This window comes from Mirounga leonina, unplaced genomic scaffold (assembly GCF_011800145.1).
Source record: "Mirounga leonina isolate KUSES-001 unplaced genomic scaffold, KU_Mleo_1.0 Mir_166, whole genome shotgun sequence".
NCBI lineage: Eukaryota > Metazoa > Chordata > Mammalia > Carnivora > Phocidae > Mirounga > Mirounga leonina.
The window spans coordinates 31,672,330-31,692,354 of NW_023270418.1; the positions used below are offsets into that span (position 1 = coordinate 31,672,330).

A 20,025-nucleotide genomic window follows, 5' to 3' on the forward strand; every position below is an offset into this window, starting at 1 on the left:
AGTGAGGCGTTGCAACTTTGAATCTAGTTTATGTCATCAGAGTTCCTGATCAAATAACATTTCCTTTGATAACAGGTTCCGTATTTTGGAAAAGAAATGTTCGGAAAGCGCTCGTACTCTAATTGCCTCATTTTATGAATTAGAAAACTGAGGCCCAGGAAGCTACTAGGGTTTAGCCAAATTGATTGAGGACAAGCTGGAATTGAAACCCAAGGCCTCCATTGTCTACCGTGGGGTTTCCTAGGTCCCCCACAAACCAGTCGAACCCCAGTTCCTGGGCTGGGTCCTGGAGTCTGCAGCCTTCTTACATCCCTTCTCAAAGTGATTCTGATGCGCATGGTATGTGGACCAATCCCAGCCTTGGGGATGTAGTTCCCAGCTCCTATCTATGGTGCCCCCTGAGCCTGGACAGAGACATCCCCCCTTTAGGTGATTGGCCCGCCTCCCACAGCCTGGCCCCTTCCCCCGTCCGGGGTTCACTACAGTGTTACCCACCCACCTCAGCCACCAGGACTCCTTCTTTCTCCCTTTATTGCCTTTCTCTTTCTACTCTTCACAACAGCATCTGCCCTTGCAGCGAGCACAGTCATCCCTGAGCCCCAAGCTCTTCGGCTGCAGGAAGCCTCTCCCTCCCTGAGGGCTCCCCACCCACTCCTCAGAAAGTGTAGGCCCCCACGAAGACGGTGAGTCTCAGTACAGAACTGGCCCGGTAGCTCATGAGGGAGTTCATGGTGACCATCTCGAGGTCCAGCACGTACTCCCGGGGGCCCGTCACAGGCCGGGCGAGGACCAGCATGGCGCTGACATTGTTGATTTGCTGCAGGGTACAGTGGGTGGGGGGACACGTAGATTGCGTCAACCTACATGCCAAGACCCTGCCCCGGCATCACCTCCCTGTCCCGTATCTTGAACCCACAAGCAGTTGGCTGTGAAGGAGAGAGCCCGCCAGGCTGTGACCTCAGGCTCTCATCCGGCTCTGTGATACCCTTGACATCTTGGCTGTGGTGCACCCAGGCTCCTGCCCTCAGAAATGTCCCACTGGTGCTCTTCCCACCCTTTCCACCTAGTTCTTTTGTCTAACCAGGGTCAACTGATGATTCAAGGCCAGGTGGGAGACTCTTGGGAGTGGTGGGGCCTTTGGTGACCTGGAGCAGGCAGACTTCCCTTCAGAGCATCCAATTTCAGAAAGAGAAAACAAGGACTGGTATCAGATAAACCCCTTGGGCCCCTCTCATTGTGAATCATACCTGGACCCCTCCTTCCTAATAGCTCCACCAGCAGAGAGCTGGATTCTTGGACCCCAGGCCCCCCGCACCAACCCCCGCTGCCTCTCTCTCCAAGGCCCAGCTCCGTCTGCTTGCCTTCCCCAGATTCTGCTGTGTCTGTTACCTGGGCAGGCCTCTCATGCCAGTGCCTTGTTCTAAGGGTGAAGAAATTGAGGCCACATATGGAAACCAGTGCAGGGACTCAAACCCCAGTGTCCAAGTGCCTGGTTGGAATTGCATTTAACAACCTGTAGTTTGTACCGAGGGAATTTAGAATACCCCTACCTTTCTACAGAAATTCCACCTCCCGGGGGGCGGGGCTTTGAGAGAAGAGGCGGGACATGGTGGTAGAGCCGAGTCTCCCACTTAGGGTTTCCTGGAATTCAATTTTGGATTACGCATGTCAGTTGAGGGGTGCAGTTAGGGGAAAGCCTTACCCTAATGTAGAAGTCCCCCTGCGAGTTTCCCGCACGGATCTGAAAGGCATTGTAGGCGCCAGGGTAGACAGAGGTCGCTTGGATCTGGAACACATCCGCGGGCACACTGCGCTCCGAGGTGATGCTCATGTAGCGGTGCACGATGGACGAGGGCTGCTCCCGGCACAGGGGGTTGGAGGCCGGGCAGAGGCAGCGACTAGAGACCCCGAAATGGGGACACGAATGAGGTCCTGGCCCACACCCCAAATTTGGTCCCACCCCTAAAAATAGGGACCCCCAAAATATCCTCCCATTCCTGCTAGAACAGTTCGCATTGTTGTCACGAAGGACTACAATTCCCATAGGCCCTCGAGGCACTAGCCTGCCCGAACGGCAGCCCGTCAGCCGCAGAGCCCTCTGGGAGTTGCAGTTTCTGCAGGGGGGCCTGGCGTCGCGACGACTCACTTGTCAGACACCTGGACGTAGGGCTCCACGCAGCGGTTGGTGTCCACGCAGCGGTAGCCCCCGTGGAAGTTGACACAGGTTTGGGCCTCAGAGCACTGGTGCGCGCCCGACTCACACTCATCAATGTCTGTGTCAGGGGAAAGGGGCTGGAACCCAGACATCAGGCCACCAGCCCCTGATACCACCCTGCCCGCCCCACTGGGGCCCCCTGTACCTTGACAGAGGCGCGTGGCCAGCAGCTGGTAGCCCTGCGGGCAGTGGCAGGAGAAGCGGCCAGGCTCGTTGACACAGCGGTACTGGCAGAGATAACTGGAGTAGCTGCACTCATCGATATCTGAGGGAGAGTGTGGATGAGGGCTCTGGACCAAAGGCGATCCTCTCAATTCAGTCCCATAAAGGTTCACAGAGAGAGCATACTTTCATCATAGGATTGCTGGCAGGATTAAACGAGGCCAAGTATGCAAGGGAAATGTGCTGCACAGGGAAGGTTTTCAACAAATGGTAGTTGACTTTAAAACGTTGTGGCTTGGGACTTGATGAAGCTTGTCTTGTTCTGTCCCACTTCATCCCCAAGACAACCCATTTTACAGAAGTAGAAATGGGCTCAAAAGAGTGGCGGGCCCTAGTCTAGGGTTTGAATGCAGGTCCACCCGACTCCCAAAGAGGGGAGCACCCACATCCTTTGTCAGTCTCCCCTCTGAGCTTCAGTGCTCCCTCCTGCTCCCCTCCGTGCCTTCCTCCCAACCTCAACTTCCGGTGGGCAGGTGTGCAGGTGTCCTGCAATCAGCCAGGGGTGGAATACAGAGGAGGCAGGTGGGTGCAGGATGGATGGGACGCGGAGGCACCAAATGGAGGACTGGGTGGCAGGAAACGCAGCACGACCCAGGGCCTGGGAGACCCGTGGAGGAGCCCAGGGGAGAGGGGCGGCTCTCACCATTGCAGGAGAAGCCATCGCGATGCAGCTCATAGCCCTGGTGGCAGCGACACAGGAAGGTCCCGTAGGAATTGAAGCAGCGCTGCTCACATGGAGCCCCCATGTCACATTCGTTCACATCTGGGGGTTCAGGGGGAAAAAACAGGAGGGGTGAAAGCCAAGGAGCCGCCCAGAGCGCCCACTTTGCCTAGGCTGGTCGGAAAGCGAGCTCCGGCGCCCCGCCCCGCCCCGCCGCCCGGGACCCAGGAGCCTGGCCCGGCCCAGCCTCACCTACGCAGGAGCGGTTGTTGGGCCCCAGCTGGAAGCCCGGCTCGCACTGGCAGCGGAAGGAGCCAGGCAGGTTGACGCAGCGATGCTGGCAGTAACGATAGCGGCACTCATCTATATCTGGGGGGGAGGCCGGGGGGGAGGGCAGAGCGCACGGGTCAGCTGGCACTCAAGGCCGCACCACCCATAGTCTCGCCTGGGTCTGGGGCGCTGAGTTGGGCCAGGTCAGCCAGGACTCACACACAGACCCTCACAGTCCTGTGACCGGTGACAGGAAGACAGAGGTGGCAGGGAACGAGGGTCGAGCCTGGCGGTGAGCTGGCATGGGGGGTCAGGTGCTAGGGTGAGAGCCAGGCCAAGGGCACGGAGCAGGGACTAGAGAGGCTCTTCCCCGGACTCACCCACACATTCAGGCCCAATCTTGCGGTAGCCATCGGGGCAGGTGCACTGGTAGGAGCCGGGCAGGTTATGACACTCCTGGCTGGGGCGGCAGTCGTGCAAGGCCTGGGCACACTCGTCCACGTCTGCAGGAGACACCACTCAGCCCCCGCCCGGGAGCCCGTGCACCACCCAACGTGACAGACACCTCCGCACAGAGGGACACAGGTCAGGTACCGCTCACGTGGGTGCATGGATAATTGGCACCCCCGAGAAAGAAGCACATGGATTAGAGCCTCCCGACAGCACAAATAACAGTCCGTCAGCCTGGGAGCCAACAGGAGAGGCACCCCTAAGTGCACAGGAAATAAGGCCCTGCCCAGACTCCCAGGAATGCTGATTCCAGGGCCTTCCTCCTCCAAGGCCCATGGCAGCCAGGGGTGGGGTCTGGATCAGGAAGAGGGTAGGGGGCAGAGCTCTGGCAGTGGGTCTCCAGCAGTTGAGAGGGGGTTCCAGGTGCTGGCTGGAGCAGGACAGGAGGTGGGACCACCTGCGGCAGGCCCCGCACAAAGTTATCCTAGTAACCCTTGCTTTTGAGCAAGTTTGCAACTGAGGTCTGAGGTTTTTTTTTTTTTTAAAGATTTTATTTTTTTATTTGACAGATAGATGAGAGAGAGAGCACAAGTAGGCAGAGTGGCAGGCAGAGGGAGAGGGAGAAGCAGGCTCTCTGCCGAGCAGGGAGCTGGACGCGGGGCTCGATCCCAGGACCCCAGGATCATGACCTGAGCCGAAGGCAGACTCTTTTTTTTTTTTTTTTAAAGATTTTATTTATTTATTTGACAGAGAGAGACACAGCGAGAGAGGGAACACAAGCAGGGGGAGTGGGAGAGGGAGAAGCAGGCTCCCTGCAGAGCAGGGAGCCCGATGCGGGACTCGATCCCAGGACCCTGGGATCATGACCTGAGCCGAAGGCAGTCGCTTAACCAACTGAGCCACCCAGGCGCCCCGAAGGCAGCCTCTTAACCGACTGAGCCACCCAGGTGCCCCGAGGTCTGAGTTTTTAAGATGCAGTGATAGATGCTTGGCAGGAGGACCGAAAGCCCTGGTGCCAAGGTGACCCTCACTCACCCACACAGCGCTCTTGCTCGTCAGGTTCGTAGCCTGGTAGGCAGGGGTTGGGGTGTTCAGCGGGGGGCACTGGTGGTGGTGGTCCCTCACCATGCAGGTCATTGATGACGGCCGCTGAGCGGGGCAGGCACAAGTAGCCCCCATAGTGGTTGATGCATTTCATCTCCCCCTTGCAGGCCTCGGGGATGGTCAGGCACTCGTTGACATCTGCAGAGAGGGGCCTGCTGGGCACAGCCAGTCTCCTGGGCTGGCTGTGAAGTGGACGGCAGGCAGGGGCCCAGCTCGCCCTTCTATAAGCTGTGTGACCCAGGCAAGGCCTTCTCTCTCTACTCACCAAGCTAAGGTTGCTTGCCCAGGACCCTTCCCCAAGGCCTGCCAGGGCTGATGGGGGGGGGAGTGACTGTTCCCGGAGTCACCCCCATACTCTTGTCCCCAAGAGGGTCTCTACCCCTCCCCAAAGCCCTGGCCCTGGCTCAGCCCAAGAATGACGTGCAGGCCTCCTTACCCCCACCCCATAGACACTGCCTTCCCAGGCCCTGATGGGACAGAGCTTGATAGGAGACTGGTTAGAGGTATCCAAGACCGAGCTCCTATGGGCAGTGCCCTGTTGCTCTCCAGCCTACTGAGGGGTGGGGGCAGGGTGTCCTGGGTTTCTCTGAGAGGGAGGGGCCTGCATGGCTTCTCCACCCCTAGCTGAGCTGGCCCCCAGAGAATCAGAGCTGGCCCCTGCCAAGCCAGGCTGGGCAGAGGACAGGTCATCGGGCTCCCCGCTGCTGCTCTTGGAGCTAAGGTGCCAGTCCGTTGCCCAGTTCCTGGGGGTGGGTCAGTCCCCCAGGCACACTCACCCCGGCAGTGCTGGCTGTCGGGGTCCCACTCATAGCCATCTGTGCATTCCTACAAAGGGACCAGAGGTGACCAGTAGTCAGCCCCAGTCCCCTTCAAATGACCAGGCCAAGATCAGGGCCTGAGCCTGGCCACCCTCCCAGCCTGCTCCAAACAATGGCCCCCCAGATGCTTCACCAACCAGGGGAGGGAGAATCTTCCCCCAGGATCCTGGTCTCTGCGCCCTACCCAGCCCATCCCAGGCCCGTGGGCCCGCTGTCCCCACCGTGTAGCTGTCGGGCTCCTCGGAATCCTGGGGAGACGCTGCCCCCAAAAGCAGCAGCAACAGCGCCCAGAGCAGTAGAGACCCGGGGAGGCAGGAGGCGAAGGGGAGCATCCTGGGGCTGGGAGGTGGTGGTGGTGCAGGGGTAGTGGGGGAAGGGGGGTCAGGACGCTTCTGCCACGCACCCCCCATGCCCCGTTCCAGGACTCAGACCCCTGGCCCCAGCCGCCTCCCGCTCGGGACCGGGCTTGGGGCCCCGGAGCTTCCCAGGGCCGAGGGCCCACTCCTCCCGCGGCCAGGGTTCAGGGCCCACCCGCCCGCGGCCGCCCCGCCCCCGCCCGGTCCCCCAGTGGCGCGGGCTCAGGAGCGCGGGCCTCTCGGCTCTGCGCTGACGCCGACTCGGCCGAGACTCCGGCTCGCGCCCTCCCCCCACGGACGGCCACTCACTTGAGCCCGCGACGCCCCCGCGGCCCGCGTCTCCGGCGGCTCGGCTGGTTCGGGCAGTGCCTGCGGGCAGACGGACGGGTGGACGGCGCAGCTCCCTGGACGCGCGGCCCCAGGAAGCGCCCCCCGCCCGCCCGCCCGCCCGCCGCGGCGCGGCCCACCCCGGCGCCTCCGCCCGCCCCTCGGCGGATTCCTGAGCCCGCGCCAGGGGGAGGGACCCCGACCCCCCGCTTCTCCGCCCCCGGCCAGCCGCAGGCCCCCACCCGGTCCCCCGCGGCGCGGCGCGGAGCCGCCTCCCGACGCAGGGCCAGGGTCCCCCTAGCTCCCCACCCTGGGGGCATGGCCTTGATGCCAGGCCCCCAGACTCACCCGGGAGCCCCTAGGCCCTCACTTTACGCAACGCGGAATGTCATCCTCTGCACCTGGACCCTACCTAATCTGGGCTCCTAGAATTCCACCCTGTGCACCCACATAATGCCGGGGCCTCCACACTCTGCCCCTCCCAGAATGTCATCCTGGGCACCTGGACCCCACCTAATCCTGGAGCTTCCAGACCCTGCTCTACCCGCTCCAGAATCTTGTTCTGTGCATCCGGACAGTCACTCTGGGAATACCAACATTTCATTCAGGGTTCCCAGACCCTCGCCCGAGGACAAGACGCTCCCAGGCCCAGAACTGTTCATCTCTGTCCCTTCTCTCCTCCATCCCTAGGGCTGTCAGCCAGGTGGTCCCTTCACTCGAGGACCGCCTCCTCCCAACAATCGGTCCGCGAAACTACAACAGTTCGGGAGCGGGGTCCGCAGTTGCCTTTTGGCCTAGAATGAATGGAAGCCCCTGAGAAGGCACGCAGGGCTGAACTTTCGCGTCCAGGACGCCAGGGTCCGGTGTCAGTGCCTTACCGGCCCTCCTCCCAAATGGGTCCCCACCCCCACCCCCAACTTCGGGATTTCTGCCTTCTCTTTCAAGCAGAGGGCGCGCCTTTTGGGGAGGAGTTTGGGCGGAGTTGGCTCCCAGGAAGGGGCGGGGCCTCCTCCTGCCCACGTCTCAGGGCGGGGCCAGACGGGAAAGGGACGCGTGTCCAGGGATCTCCGGGTCGGGGGCAGACGAAGTGCGGGAACTGCTGAGCCCAACCTTCCCTTTCCCACCCTTGTTTATCCTCACGATCGCCCCCAGTGCAGCCCTGCCCAGGAAGAGGGTGTACTGATGGGGGCACGTGGATCCCGAGGTCAGCCCTGGGGTTCAAGGTGAGTTGGGGAGTGCACCCCCCAACCCCCCAGATCCTTCCCAGCCACTGGGGCGAGGATGCTAAAAATAAAAGCTCTTTAAAACCAAAAGACAGGCAATAACAAGTGTTGGCGAGGATATGGAGAAACTGGAACCCTCATACACTATGGGTGGGAATATAAGATGGTCCTCTTTGGAAAACAGTTTGGCAGGACCTCAAAATGTTACCACATGACCCAGAAATTTCACTCCTCTGTATATACCCAAGGGAATTGAAAACATATGTCCGCCCGAAAAGATCTATACACAACATTCATAGCAACACTATTCATAAGAACCAAAATGTAGAAACAATCTAATGTCCATTAATTGATGAATGGATAAACAAAATGTGGTAATATGATGGAATGTTACTCAGTCATAAAAAGGAATGAAGTACTGATGTGTGCTAAAACAAGGATGAATCTTGAAAATATTTCCCTAGGTGGAAGAAGCCAGACACAAACATCCTCATATTCCACTTATAGGACACATCAGAATAGAGAAATCTAGGAGACAAATTAGTATTTGCCAGGGGAAGGGGCAACTAGGGGGTGACTGCTAATGGACATGGGGTTTCTTTTGGGGTGATGAAAATACTCTGAAATCAAATGGTGGTGATGATTGTCCAGTTATGCAAATACACTAAAACCACTGAATTGTGTAAAGTTTTTTAAAATTTTTTTATTTATTTAAGTAATCTCTACACTCCACGTGGGGCTCAAACTCACAACCTCGAGATCATGAGTCATGTGCTCTTCCGACTGAGCCAGCCAGGTGCTCCAGTGAATTATATACTTTAAAAGGCTGAATCTTGGGGCACCTGGGTGGCTCAGTTGGTTAAGTGTCTGCCTTCAGCTCAGGTCATGATCCCAGGGTCCTGGGATCGAGTCCCGCATCGGGCTCCCTGCTCAGTGCAGACCCTGCTTCTCCCTCTCCCTCCACCTGCTGTTCCCGCTGCTTGTGCGTGCTCTCTCTCTCTGTCAAATAAATAATCTTTTTTTTTAAAAAAAGGCTGAATTTTTATGTCTTGTAAATTATGTCTCAATAAAGCTGTTATTTAAAAAAAATAAATAAAAAATAATAGCTCTTGATTATCAAGGCATAGCCTTTCCAGGCGCCTGCATGCACCTCATGCAATCCTGCCAAGCCAGGGAGGGGTGCTGTTACCACCCTATTTCACAGATGAGAGAGGCTGAGATTTGTCCAGGAATAGCCAGAATGGTAAGGACAGGATTCGAACTCGAGTCACCCCGATTCCAAGACTCTGGGCTCCCTGCCTCTGAGTAGAGTATTAAGGACCCACCATTTGAACACCTGTTATGTGCCAGCCAGGGTCATAGGTGCCCACAGTCATTCCACTCAAAGGAATTGTTGCCACTTAGAGATGAGGATCTGAGGCCCAGAGGGGAATGACTGGGTACACAGTTGGCGACTCAACTTTTGAGTCTTTGCAGTGTTAGGCGTTGAGTACGCCCACCACTTGGGGTTGCCTCCTCGCGGTGCTTCTCCTGACCTCCAGGACCCTGACTTTCCCTGCCCTCATCCCTTCTGCACTCAACGTGGCCCCTCATCCCCATCCCCAGACTGTGATAAGAATGATGAACAGGACAAGGCAGTAGCCGCCACTTACCGTACCCTAGACCCTGAACTTTCCTATTTAAAACCCATGACAGCGGGGGCGCCTGGGTGGCTCAGTCAGTTAAGTGCCCGCCTTCGGCTCCGGTCATGATCCTGGAATCGAGCCCCACGTCCAGCTCCCTGCTCAGCGGAGAGCCTGCTTCTCCCTCTCCCTCCTGCTCCCCCGGCTTGTGCTGTCAAATAAATAAATAAAATCTTAAAAATTTTTTAAAATAAAACCCAGTGACAACCACTTGTTAGGTCTACAAACACCCATCAAGCCTGCTCGGGGCTGGGCCCTGGCTTGGGTGCTGAGGACACAGGTGCATCAGATGCTTCTGGTGTGGCTGGGAGGCAGGCACAGCAGGGGCTCAAGGGGCTGCAGGTTACACCAGAGGATGGGGAGCAGCAAAGGCTTCTTGGAGGATGACCCTTGAGCTGCCTCAGTTTCCCAGGATGAGCGAGAGTGCTTCCCCAGGGGGCAATGACCACCCTCTATCCCCACCCAGGGCTTCAAAACCTGTGGCACCCATAGCCCCCTGGACTTCCCTGTCACGACACTGATGGCCAAATATGGCAACTGCTCACTTGGGATCTGTCTATTCCTGTTTCCTTAAGGACAGATCCTTCTCTGTAGCCCTAGAATTGCCCAGAACAGGGTGGGCAGCAGGTATCTGCTGAATGAAGAAAAAGGGTGGGGTGGGAAACAGGCAGGCTGAGGGCTGTACAGGACAAAGGCCTGAAGGCCTGAGGCAGCTCTTGTGATCAAGGGGTCCACCTCCCCCTCTCAACCTGGTTTCTCCTTTGCGGTTTCTCCAGCTCCGCCCTCTCACCCCCTCCAGCTTGGTCTGCACAGCTTCCTGCTTCCAGCACTCTCACCCGCAGCACCATGGCAGTAACTGTCTACCTTTCCTGCCTCCTGGCCCTGTTGGTGGCAGGCCTGCCCCAAGGCATCAAAGGCTCCCTCAGGAACCAGGTAAGTGCCCCCCCCCCCCACCACCCTTGCTTCCCATCCTCTTCCCTCTGTGAGACTCCTGCCTAGGGCTCACCCTTCCAGAAACAACTGCCTTATTCCCATTTCTCAGAGACAGCAACTGAGGCTACAGAGGTGATTGACATGATGCCATGAGGCCCAAGCTAACGCAGGGAGACCGTGCAGGCCAAGCAGCTGATCCCCTAGCCCCATCCCTGCATGGCTGGAAGGCAAGGTGTGGTCCCAGCAATGACTCCTCACCTGCTCTCCCCCCACCCTCTTGGTTCCTTGCCAGGATCCAGGTCCCCAGCCACTGGAGCTGAAACAGGTCTTCATGTTGTTCCAGACCCAGTACAACCGGAGTTACTCAAACCCAGAAGGTATCACGGGGCATGTACATCTCCAGTCTCACCCCTGTCTCCCATTTAATAGATAAGGAAATCAAGATTCCGGGTGGGCAATGGGCTGGGCCAAAGCCACTCAGCAGGGAAGTTGGCAGGGCTGGGGGTGTATTCCCTGGTTGCACATGGGGCGACAGGATCACTCTTTGCTATGAATTTGGAGGGCAGGCAGCAGCTGTTGGGGGCCTACCCGTCCCAGAGGACCCCTTGCTTCCACAGCCACTTTCTTGTCACTCTGCGCAGCAGGCCGACTACCATCTAGTCATGAGTTCCTTCAGAAACACCAAGGATATTCACCTTGTGTGGGGACTCACTCTCCATGCCCAGGAGGTCCCAGCCCTGCTCCCGCCCTCTCTCTGGGTCTCGTCTTCCATAGGAGGATGGTCTGTGGGCACCTTTCAGCCCAGGCTGCCCATGCCATGGACCCATACCCCACCCCTTCCCCACCTTCATCATGTTCCAGCTCAGAACATGCAGGCAGAGGTGTGAAGGGAGAATGTGACCTGGCAGGAAGCCAGTCTCTGACCACCCACCTTTCCCTTCTGAGTCACTCTGCCTTCAGACCCTTTACTTGTCTTCTGCGTGGGCAGAGATGTCCCCCTTACTGCCTCTGAGGAAAACCCAACCCTAGAGGGGCTGGGGAGCCATTTCCTTGGCCCAGATGTCGGCGGTGGGGCCTGCAGTGGCCACAAGAAAGGAGCTGTGCTCACCTGGCTGGGTGTGAGTGGGAGGATGCCCAGCCAGTGGCCACTTCCTGCTTCTGTGGGCTCAGGAGGTCGCCTAGAACCAACCCCTCTTGCTCCAGAGTATGCTCATCGCCTGGACATCTTTGCACGCAACCTGGCCCAGGCTCAGCAGCTGGAGGCGGAAGACTTGGGCACAGCCGAGTTTGGGGTGACTCCATTCAGTGACCTCACAGGTACTGGACACCTCCTGGATCCTAGGTGGTAGGTGGGGAGGCAGAGACTTCTGCAGGGATACTGGTGGCTGGGCAGGGCAGACCTTCAGCTTTTATTTCCCAGAGAGAGGGAGCCTGAGGACCAGAGGCCTGTTTGTTTGCCCCAAATCACAAAAAACAGGGGCGGGTCCGGGTCCTAATCCAGCTTAGGGGGTGAGGCAGCAAGTGCAGGCGAGTGCGTCCCAGGAAGAAACCTGGCTTCTCTCTGGGCCTCCATACCCTTGTGCCTATCTCCCAGGGTATCATGGGGACTCAAATAACCCAGTATGTGAATGGCTGGAGTGGGAGAGGCAAAGTATGGGGGAGAAGGGGTCAAAACTGTGACCCTGTTGGCCCCGTCCATCCATCCCCCAGAGGAGGAGTTTGGCCAGCTCTATGGGCACCAGAGGATGGCTGGAGAGGCACCCAGCGTGGGCAGAAAGGTGGGGTCTGAAGAGTCGGGAGAGTCGGTGCCCCGCAGCTGTGACTGGCGGAGGTTGAAGGGCATCATCTCACCCATCAGGCAGCAGGTATCTGCCCCCATCTGGCCCAGTCCAGCCTCGGTGGCGTGGGGGGGGAGGGGGGACGAGGCCCAGACACCTTCCCACTGCCCCCCTTCCCGGCTAGGAAAACTGCAACTGCTGCTGGGCCATGGCCACAGCGGGCAACATCGAGGCCCTGTGGGGCATCAAATACAACCAGTCGGTGCAAGTCTCCGTGCAGGGTATGGCTGAAGGAGGGGGCATGTGAGGGGGGAGGAGGAGGGGGGACGCCAGGGCGCGGTCAGCCCACACCGTCCCTTCTTGTGCCAGAGCTGCTTGACTGTGGCCGCTGTGGGGACGGGTGCAGGGGTGGCTTCGTCTGGGATGCCTTCATAACTGTCCTCAACAACAGTGAGTGCCCTGCCTCTCTGGGCAGCTTTTGGGGGCAGGGGTGGAGGGGGTGGGGGAGGAGGGGGGAAGTTCGGGCGCTGAGCCTCCACCCTGGCCTTGCTTATCTGCAGGTGGGTTGGCCAGTGAAAAGGACTACCCATTCCGGGGGGAAGTCAAACCCCACAAGTGCCTGGCCAAGAAGTACAAGAAGGTGGCCTGGATCCAGGACTTCATCATGCTGCAGGACAACGAGCAGAGTGCGGGCAGAGCGGGGATGCGGGCAGAGCGGGGCAGGAGCAGGCCTGGGGGCAGGATGACAGGGACAGACAGACCAGGATAGAGGCAAAAGACTGGACTAGAGACAGAGACGTAGGCACAGAGAGGTGGGGGGTGGGGTGGGGGTAAGACTACGAGGCAAGAGTAGGGGGCAGAGAGGAAGCAGGGCCTAATGGTACCTTCTACTCCCAGCAATCGCCTGGTACCTGGCCACCCAAGGCCCCATCACCGTGACCATCAACATGAAACTACTGCAGGTGGGAAAGGGTTGGGACTGGGGGGAGGGACATCTAGGGGAGGTGGCCTCAGACTCAGCCCCTCTGCCCTTGCAGCAATACCGGAAGGGTGTGATCAAGGCCACACCTGCCACCTGTGACCCCCAGCTTGTGGACCATTCTGTCCTGCTGGTGGGTTTTGGGACGAGCAAGTCAGTGGCGGGGAGGCGGGCAGAGGGAGGCTCATCCCAGCCTCATCCTCGCCGCCCAATCCCATACTGGATCCTGAAGAACTCGTGGGGTGCTGAATGGGGTGAGGAGGTGAGTGTGATCTACCCGAGGGTACAGGGCAGGACAGGCCTTGCCCCACCTTCTGGCTCTGATGTCCCCTTGACTTCCTAGGGCTATTTCCGGCTGCACCGCGGGAGTAATACATGCGGCATCACCAAGTACCCGCTCACGGCCCGCGTGGACCTATCGGCGAAGAAGCGCCCGGTGTCCTGCCCTCGCTGAGCCTGCGCCGCCGAGCTTCAGCCCTCTCCCGCTATGCCCGCTGTCTCCTTGTTGCCCCCACCCCAGGCTTTTGCCTGTCCTCCTAATCCTGCTATGGCTTGAATAAACCAAGATGAGCTCCCTGTCTTGCACGTGAACTCAGCTGGGGTGGGGAGAGCGCAGACGCCCCACACTCTGACACATGCTAGGCTCTGTGGGGCCCCCATACACATACATCCCTATGCACGGGCATCATGACGCTCAGAGACAGATGTGTGTACGCCCATGCACACTCCCGCGCACGGGCTCCTCCAAAGTCACGGCAGCTTTATTGTCAGTGTGGGCAGGGCAGTGGGAGGGCACCTCAGTCATGATAGAGGCGCAGGAGGCAGCCACGGAGGGTGCCCATGTAGCGATCCCAGAGGGCCTGGTGCCTGCAATGGAAACAGTGACAGGGGCCTTCGCCTGAATCCCCATCATGTGTGAGATGCTGTTCCAAGAGCTTCATACACCTAAGTGCTTCCTCACTCCTCACACCACTCCTACAGTGATTAGCAGCATGATCCTCCCGTTCTACAGGGGAAACTGAGGTGTGGAGAGGTTCAGGAGCCCACCTAAGGTCAGGTCACAGCCTCTAAGAGGAGGGCCCACAGACTTCCACCCCTAGGGCAGAGGAGAGAACCCTGCATCTGCAGGAGGGTTACGCCCTGGCAGGAGGCTGCCTACAGCAAGACCAAGCTGGAAAGGAAGCCTGGGGTCTCTCACCGGAAGCCATCCAGGGAGTGGACGGATGCCGAATACTGATTCAAGAAGAGCCGCACATCACTCAGTGGCCAGTGGTCAGAACGGCAGGGTTCCACGAACTGTGGGCCCAAGGAAACATCTAGCGCTGGTACAGCGCAGGGACAGGCCAGGTTGGGGATCAGAGGGCAGCACGCAGGACGGCTCACCTTCTCCACGAGGTCCACAAACAGGTCTCTGACATCCTTATTGTGGGTCAGCTTGGCAGCCACGTTCACCAGCCCCCGGGACAGGTTCTGTGGGGCAGAGAGCCTGGGAGTTCTGCCTTCTGTCCCCGAGGCTGGAGGCTGAGCCCAGCAGCTGGAGGAGAGGCATGTCCCTCCCGAAATCTATCCACCTCCCTCAATCAAATAACTCCCCGATGTGCCCCCCCCACCTGAGGTGGGTGGAAGGAGCAGCGGCAGGGCTACCCGCTCCGGCATGAGCAGAGTTGCCCCATGGGGACAGTGCAGTGAGGCTGAAGATGCCCAAGGGACAGAGGCTGGATTGGGCCACAGACCTTGAAGTTGGCTTCCATCTCAGAGAAGACACCAAGCTTTCCCCGAAGGGCAGTACACACCAGGCTGCAGGGAGACAGGGTAAGCCCAGAGGTGCTGGGGCCCCTACTCACGCCCCGGCCCGAGGACTCCCCACGGTCACCTCTTGTGCAGGTCCAGAAGGTCCTTGTCAGCCACAAGCATTTTGAGCTCCTTCAAGTCCTGGAGAAACTCCTTGTCTAGATCCACATCCATGTCATCCACCTGGGAGTCTGGGGGAGGCCCAGCAAGGGAATGGGGGTGGGGGTAAAAACCCCTCCGGTGATATCCGGAGCCTTCCACACCCGTCATCTCAGCGCACCCCGTGACAGAGAGAAGGGAGTGTCGGAAAGGTGGAGGGACTTGCCCCGGGCCACAGACAAGTGGCGGGCCCTTTGTCTGCAGACGAGCTGTGCGTGGGGACACGGCTATGAGCAACAGTGGCTGTGCTTCAGGCACTGAAGAAGAAAGGATGCTGGAAACTGGGGCCTGCAGGAGAAACTGTTGGCGGGGAACCAGGTCCTGAGAGGGTGGGGAGGTACCGGGCACCTGGGTGAGTGGGGGTCTCACCGACGGCTCCGAGGGTCCAGTTCTGGATCATCAGCTCAGCACAGTAGGCAAAGTCACCAAAGCTCAGATACTGCAGTTTTTTCTTCCCTGTCTCGAAACGGTTGTTGGCAAAGAAGACGATGGCCGCATAGTCCCTGCAAGGAGGGGAGAGTGAGCCTGTCAGGGTTTCAAATTCCTTTTTAGCGAGCAGCTCGAACCTGTGACATTGGCGGGGCATCCGACCTCCGGCCTGTCTCTGCCCCAGCTCACTATGTGACATGCTGCAAGCCACTTCTCTCTGGGCCTCCCCATCTGCATACAGAGGTTTCAGCCCAGGTCTCCTAAGGGGAACAGAGGGAGACCTGAGCATAACAGTTACCATTTACTGAGCACTTCCTAAGCCCCAGGGGCTGCAACACGGGATTTACATGTGGCATCTCACAACAGCCCCGCTGGTAAATGGCCAGGCTGGAATCTGAAGCCAGGCCAGTCTGATCCAAAGCGCAGACCAGGAGAAGGAGAGCCATCCCCCAATGCAGCCAGGAGGTCAAGTGGGTTGGGGTGGGGAAAGTGGACCTGCCTTATGGCCCAAGGAAGAAGCTTGCAGGAAAGGGAGATGGCTGGCTCTTTGCCCAGCCCCTCACCTGGCCAACCGGTCAGACAGGAGGAAGTGTTGCTGAATGTTATCCACCAGGGAGCCCCGCATTTCCTCCACCACCTTGAAGACTCGCTTAAAGTTGTCAAACTGTAGGGCAGTTAGGGGAGGAAGGAGGGCTGGTCAGAGGCTGGTCATCCAACAAACTGATTACTGAACATCCTTCCCTCACCTATCCATCTATCCAGTCAACAGATGCTGACTTAGCATGTGGTATTCTTCAATAAACTATTAACTGTTAATACCTGTTATCAATTCAAGCATCTTGCCCTGGATAAATGTTTACTCACTCCTACCTCTGAATTCCCCCTATTTTAATTTTTTTTTTTTTAAGATTTTATTTATTTATTTGAGAGAGAGGATGAGAGGAGAGAGAGAGCACATGAGAAGGGGGAGGGTCAGAGGGAGAAGCAGACTCCCTGCTGAGCAGGGAGCCCAATGCGGGACTCGATCCCGGGACTCCAGGATCATGACCTGAGCCGAAGGCAGTCGCTTAACCAACTGAGCCACCCAGGCGCCCTCCCCCTATTTTAGCATCATGCTCTCCAGTTCTTCATGAGCTCGTGTTGGAACTGACTCTCCTGGCTGAGGTCCAGGAAGTAAAAAAAAAAAAAAAAAACAAGCAAATGCTAAGCTGTTCAGGAGTGCACAAAAGCCACAGAGAAAAAATACTAAAGGCCCAGAAGGGTTACTTCTCCCTTCCGGGCCACCAAAAAGGCTTGTGGAGTAGGTGGCATCTGACCCCCTGCTTTGTATTTCAAGGGGTAGATAAGGTCAAGAATAGTACCCTCCAGGTAGGAGTAGCAGGAGCAAAAAGAAAGCCAGGGGCTGGAGAAATATAAGCGGAGAAAGGCTGGCAGAGACCAGATCACAGAAGAGTATGACGGTCAAGGCCAAGGAGTGTGGCTACTATCCAAGATGGAGTGGGAGAGTCAATTAAAGTTTACGAGGAGGGGAAAGCTATGGTCAGATCTGAGCTTCTGAAAGAGTAGCTCCCGCAGGGGAGTAGGAGATGCTTTGGAAGAGCAAAAAAAGGGACAAGAGACTGGGTATGAAGCCCCTGCCACAATCAGAGGTGGGGGAGGAGAATGGAGCTGGGGCAGTGACCAAAGGGATGGAGTGAAGGGACAGACTGGACATGGGATGTTGTGTTGGGGGGCAGAGATGCAGTGCCCACTTGTCTCCGGCAGCTCTTGAGGGTGATGCCTGTTTTGGTGCTGATGTCGTCCAGGTCTTTCTTGGTGCCCTTGGACAGCTTCTTGCCCAGGACCTCCCGCACAAAGGCCTCGTCAAAGGCATAGTACCTGCGTGGAGGCAGAGGACACCACTGACTTTCCACATAGGAGGGAAACGGAGGTCCGGCAGGGCCTAGGTTTGGCCCCTCCTGCTCTCAACTTTCTCAGCCCTTGTGTAAGTCCCATCCCAACCCGGGCCTCAGTTTCGCCCTGCAAAATGGGTATATGGTCAGCCTGATGGGTGTCCCACCTCTCGATGAGCAGCGCCTGTCGGGAGGGCGGGATCTGGAAGATGAGCTGGTGCAACAGCTTGGGCGGTGCGTGCAGCAGGCGCTCGAGCATGTGGAAAGTACGGTAGTGGTCCATGGTGTCGCTCTGCAGCACGGCCGCCGTGGCGCCTGTCTGCTCCAGGATTCCCGAGCGCACCCTCAGGGCCACCGCGTCGCTCACTGGGGAGCGGGCGCCAGCATTAAGCCCCGCTCCGCGAACCCACAGGCCCTCGGGGGATCCCAAGTCCGACTTCTAAACACCCCTTACTCCCTCTGCCCACTTCCCCAAAGGACGGGAGTCCTGGCCCCGCCCTCTCCCGTCCCAAACCACCGCCCCTCCTGACCCGCTCCGCAGACGGCCCCCCACACACCCGAGTAACCATCCAGCCAGAGGCGATACACGTCCTCGTCGATGAGGGTCGTGTTCCCTACGAAGATGTCCAGCTCGCTGGTCATGGCGACGCCCAGACCCGGGCGCACCTGCAGAGCCCCGGTGGGAGCGAGCACTGCCCGGGCCGGGCGCGCCGCCCGCAGGCTACTTCCGGGAGCGCCGAGATTCGGCTCCCGGCACCCGGAGCCAGAGAAGGACCACTTCCGGGACAGAGAGGGTGGGGGCAGAAGCGGCGAAGGAAGAGGAGTAGCCCCTCCTCCCGGCGGGAGGGGCAATCCCAGGCTCCTCGTCCCCATCCTGGCCCAGTTTGCAGGAAGACATCGGGAGTCGAGGCCAACGGCCAGTCTCCCCTGCGCTGGCAGCCTTCCCCCACACTTCCTTCTGGCTTTTCTCCCACTTTCTCTGCCCTTTTCTGGGCCTCCCTACTTTGACGTGTATCTTAAATGTAGGGGTTTCACAGGTCTCTGTCCTAAATCTTTTCTCTGCAAAAAATGTATCTGACCTAACTTTCAAGGGGCCTTGCTGGGAGCGCCTCAGTCCATCCTGCAGCTGAGCAACTCTCCTGGGCATGGGGCACGTGCTCCCATGATTTTAACCCCCCAAACCCCACCCCCCTGCACTAATGACTTCTCTTACTCTGTAGCTCAGAGCTCTGGCTGGAAGTCCACATCAGAGGGCTGCCTATCTGCTCGTCTTTCTACGCTGTCTACCCTACAGGTCCCTCAAAAGCTAGACAGGTCTCTTTCCGATCTGTTTCTTTCCTGCGTTCCTATCTCAGTGACAGTCCCAACATTCACCCAGTTCTCATCCCAGAACCCTGTGCTTTCTCCCAGAGTCCTCACTCCTCACATTCAGGTCTGCTGATTTGCCTCCTGAATATTTCTAGGATGTTTTGTCCTCTCCACCCCTACTGGCACTGTCCCAGCCCAGTCCTTCTGCATAGCTCTACCTTGCCCATTGACACAGTGTTCTTACTAATCTCCCTGCCTACGTCTCTTCCCCATGGTTCATCCCACACAGAGCAGCCGGAATAAATTTTTTTTTTTAAGATTTTATTTATTTATTTGACAGAGAGAGAGAAAGCAAGAGAGGGAACACAAGCAGGTGGAGAGGGAGAAGGAGAAGCAGGCCTCCTATCGAGCAGGGAGCTCGATGCGGGGCTCGATCCCAGGAACCTGGGATCGTGACCCAAGCCTAAGGCAGATGCTTAACGACTGAGCCACCCAGGCACCCCCGGAATAATTTTTTTAATGCATATTTTAAAATGTTACTCCCCTGCTTAAAATCCTACTGGCTGGCCTGTGGCAACGCTCCAGCCAACTACCTTTGTTGCTTCTCTCCCTCATTTTACCATTTTCTCCACACAACTACCTTTTGAAAACATCGAGCTACTCTCACGGTTCCTAAAGCAGCTAGGCCCCCAGTGTCTTTCACCATGCTATTCCCGCTCCCTGAAATAGCTTTCTCTTTACTTGCCAAACTCCTATACATCTTTCGGGGCCCCTCAGATTACCACCTCTTTGGGGAAACCTTTTTTTGGGGGGTGGAGATCCCTCAGACCATGCCCATCCCCCGTTTACTTCTGGTTTTACCCAGCCTGTCTCCCCCACTAAATTACGACCCCTTTGGGCGCTTGAGTGGCTCAGTCGGTTAAGCCTCTGCCTTCGGCTCAGGTCATGATCCCAGGATCCTGGGATTGAGTCCAGGGTCAGGCTCCCTGCTCAGCGGGGAGTCGTCTTCTCCCTCTCCCTCTGCCCCTCCCCCCTGCTCGTGCTCTTTTTCTCTCTCTCAAGTAAATAAATAAATAACATCTTTAAAAAAATAAATTACGACCCCTTTGAGGACAGGATCAGAATCTTAGTCAAGTTTATTTCTGCCTGAGCTTTGCATACAATAAAAGTTTATTGAACAAATGAATCCCTGTATGCGCCTCCCCCCGGGCAAGAAAATTTCCATGAAAGGGCAGGCTGATGCTGAGTCACGCACGTCTGGACTCGGCTCCAAAGAGCTGGGAGAGATGTTCAGTGAGCCGAGACTCTCGAGTATGAACTATGCTAGGAAAGTTGGTAACGAGATACGTCTGGGTGCCGTCGAGGGGTGGGCAGGAGAGTCAGTGGCCGACGCCGCAGTCTTGGTTCTCAGAAGGAGCTGAGAGGCCT

General features: G+C 57.8%; 3 protein-coding genes and 1 long non-coding RNA gene across 5 annotated transcripts; 1 reads left to right on the plus strand and 3 right to left on the minus strand.

Annotated features, from left to right (window-relative positions):
• Positions 1-513: 513 nt before the first annotated feature.
• Positions 514-7,264, minus strand: EFEMP2 (EGF containing fibulin extracellular matrix protein 2). Its single transcript, XM_035013285.1, has 12 exons — positions 7,021-7,264; positions 6,406-6,465; positions 5,962-6,079; positions 5,699-5,747; positions 4,854-5,060; positions 3,749-3,871; positions 3,351-3,467; positions 3,081-3,200; positions 2,361-2,480; positions 2,147-2,273; positions 1,703-1,898; positions 514-817 (listed from the first exon to the last, which is right to left on the minus strand). Exons 1-12 carry the CDS (start codon positions 7,083-7,085, stop codon positions 656-658), a joined length of 1,464 nt encoding a protein of 487 aa, XP_034869176.1. The 5' UTR covers positions 7,086-7,264; the 3' UTR covers positions 514-655.
• On the plus strand, positions 5,223-13,597 carry CTSW (cathepsin W). Its single transcript, XM_035013287.1, has 11 exons — positions 5,223-5,643; positions 10,105-10,261; positions 10,554-10,638; positions 11,465-11,578; positions 11,972-12,126; positions 12,224-12,320; positions 12,409-12,489; positions 12,600-12,725; positions 12,937-13,001; positions 13,077-13,280; positions 13,362-13,597. The coding sequence occupies exons 1-11, from the start codon at positions 5,528-5,530 to the stop codon at positions 13,470-13,472; spliced, it is 1,311 nt and encodes a 436-aa protein (XP_034869178.1). The 5' UTR covers positions 5,223-5,527; the 3' UTR covers positions 13,473-13,597.
• LOC118016073 lies at positions 10,665-12,539 on the minus strand. The gene is made up of 2 exons (XR_004680752.1): positions 11,370-12,539; positions 10,665-10,931 (listed from the first exon to the last, which is right to left on the minus strand). It is a non-coding gene; the product is annotated as an uncharacterized LOC118016073 (long non-coding RNA).
• A 128-nt stretch (positions 13,598-13,725) lies between the features above and the next one.
• On the minus strand, positions 13,726-18,056 carry FIBP (FGF1 intracellular binding protein). Of its 2 annotated transcripts, none has more exons than XM_035013289.1 (10): positions 17,847-18,056; positions 17,457-17,655; positions 17,149-17,275; positions 15,961-16,061; positions 15,338-15,471; positions 14,892-15,000; positions 14,752-14,815; positions 14,402-14,488; positions 14,217-14,314; positions 13,726-13,885 (listed from the first exon to the last, which is right to left on the minus strand). In XM_035013289.1, exons 1-10 carry the CDS (start codon positions 17,929-17,931, stop codon positions 13,816-13,818), a joined length of 1,074 nt encoding a protein of 357 aa, XP_034869180.1. In that variant the 5' UTR covers positions 17,932-18,056; the 3' UTR covers positions 13,726-13,815. The 2 variants fall into 2 exon arrangements, with proteins under 2 accessions (XP_034869180.1, XP_034869179.1); XM_035013288.1 differs by having other exon boundaries at positions 15,317-15,471.
• Between the last annotated feature and the right edge of the window lie 1,969 nt (positions 18,057-20,025).

Bases quoted from the DNA above. Each gene is read 5' to 3' on its own strand.
- CTSW (XM_035013287.1), top strand. From the start codon at position 5,528: ATGGCTTCTCCACCCCTAGCTGAGCTGGCCCCCAGAGAATCAGAGCTG. The intron at 10,639-11,464 runs GTATCACGGGGC...CTCTTGCTCCAG, and splicing joins GAGTTACTCAAACCCAGAAG to AGTATGCTCATCGCCTGGAC. The intron at 11,579-11,971 runs GTACTGGACACC...TCCATCCCCCAG, and splicing joins TCCATTCAGTGACCTCACAG to AGGAGGAGTTTGGCCAGCTC.
- FIBP (XM_035013288.1), bottom strand. From the start codon at position 17,931: ATGACCAGCGAGCTGGACATCTTCGTAGGGAACACGACCCTCATCGAC. The intron at 16,062-17,148 runs GTGGGCACTGCA...ACTGCCCTACAG, and splicing joins TCAAGAGCTGCCGGAGACAA to TTTGACAACTTTAAGCGAGT. The intron at 13,886-14,216 runs GTGAGAGACCCC...TTTCCATTGCAG, and splicing joins CACTCCCTGGATGGCTTCCG to GCACCAGGCCCTCTGGGATC.
- EFEMP2 (XM_035013285.1), bottom strand. From the start codon at position 7,085: ATGAACAGTTCTGGGCCTGGGAGCGTCTTGTCCTCGGGCGAGGGTCTG. The intron at 3,872-4,853 runs GTGAGTGAGGGT...TGTCTCCTGCAG, and splicing joins CGAGCAAGAGCGCTGTGTGG to ACGTGGACGAGTGTGCCCAG. The intron at 3,468-3,748 runs GTGAGTCCGGGG...CCTCCCCCCCAG, and splicing joins GATTGGGCCTGAATGTGTGG to ATATAGATGAGTGCCGCTAT.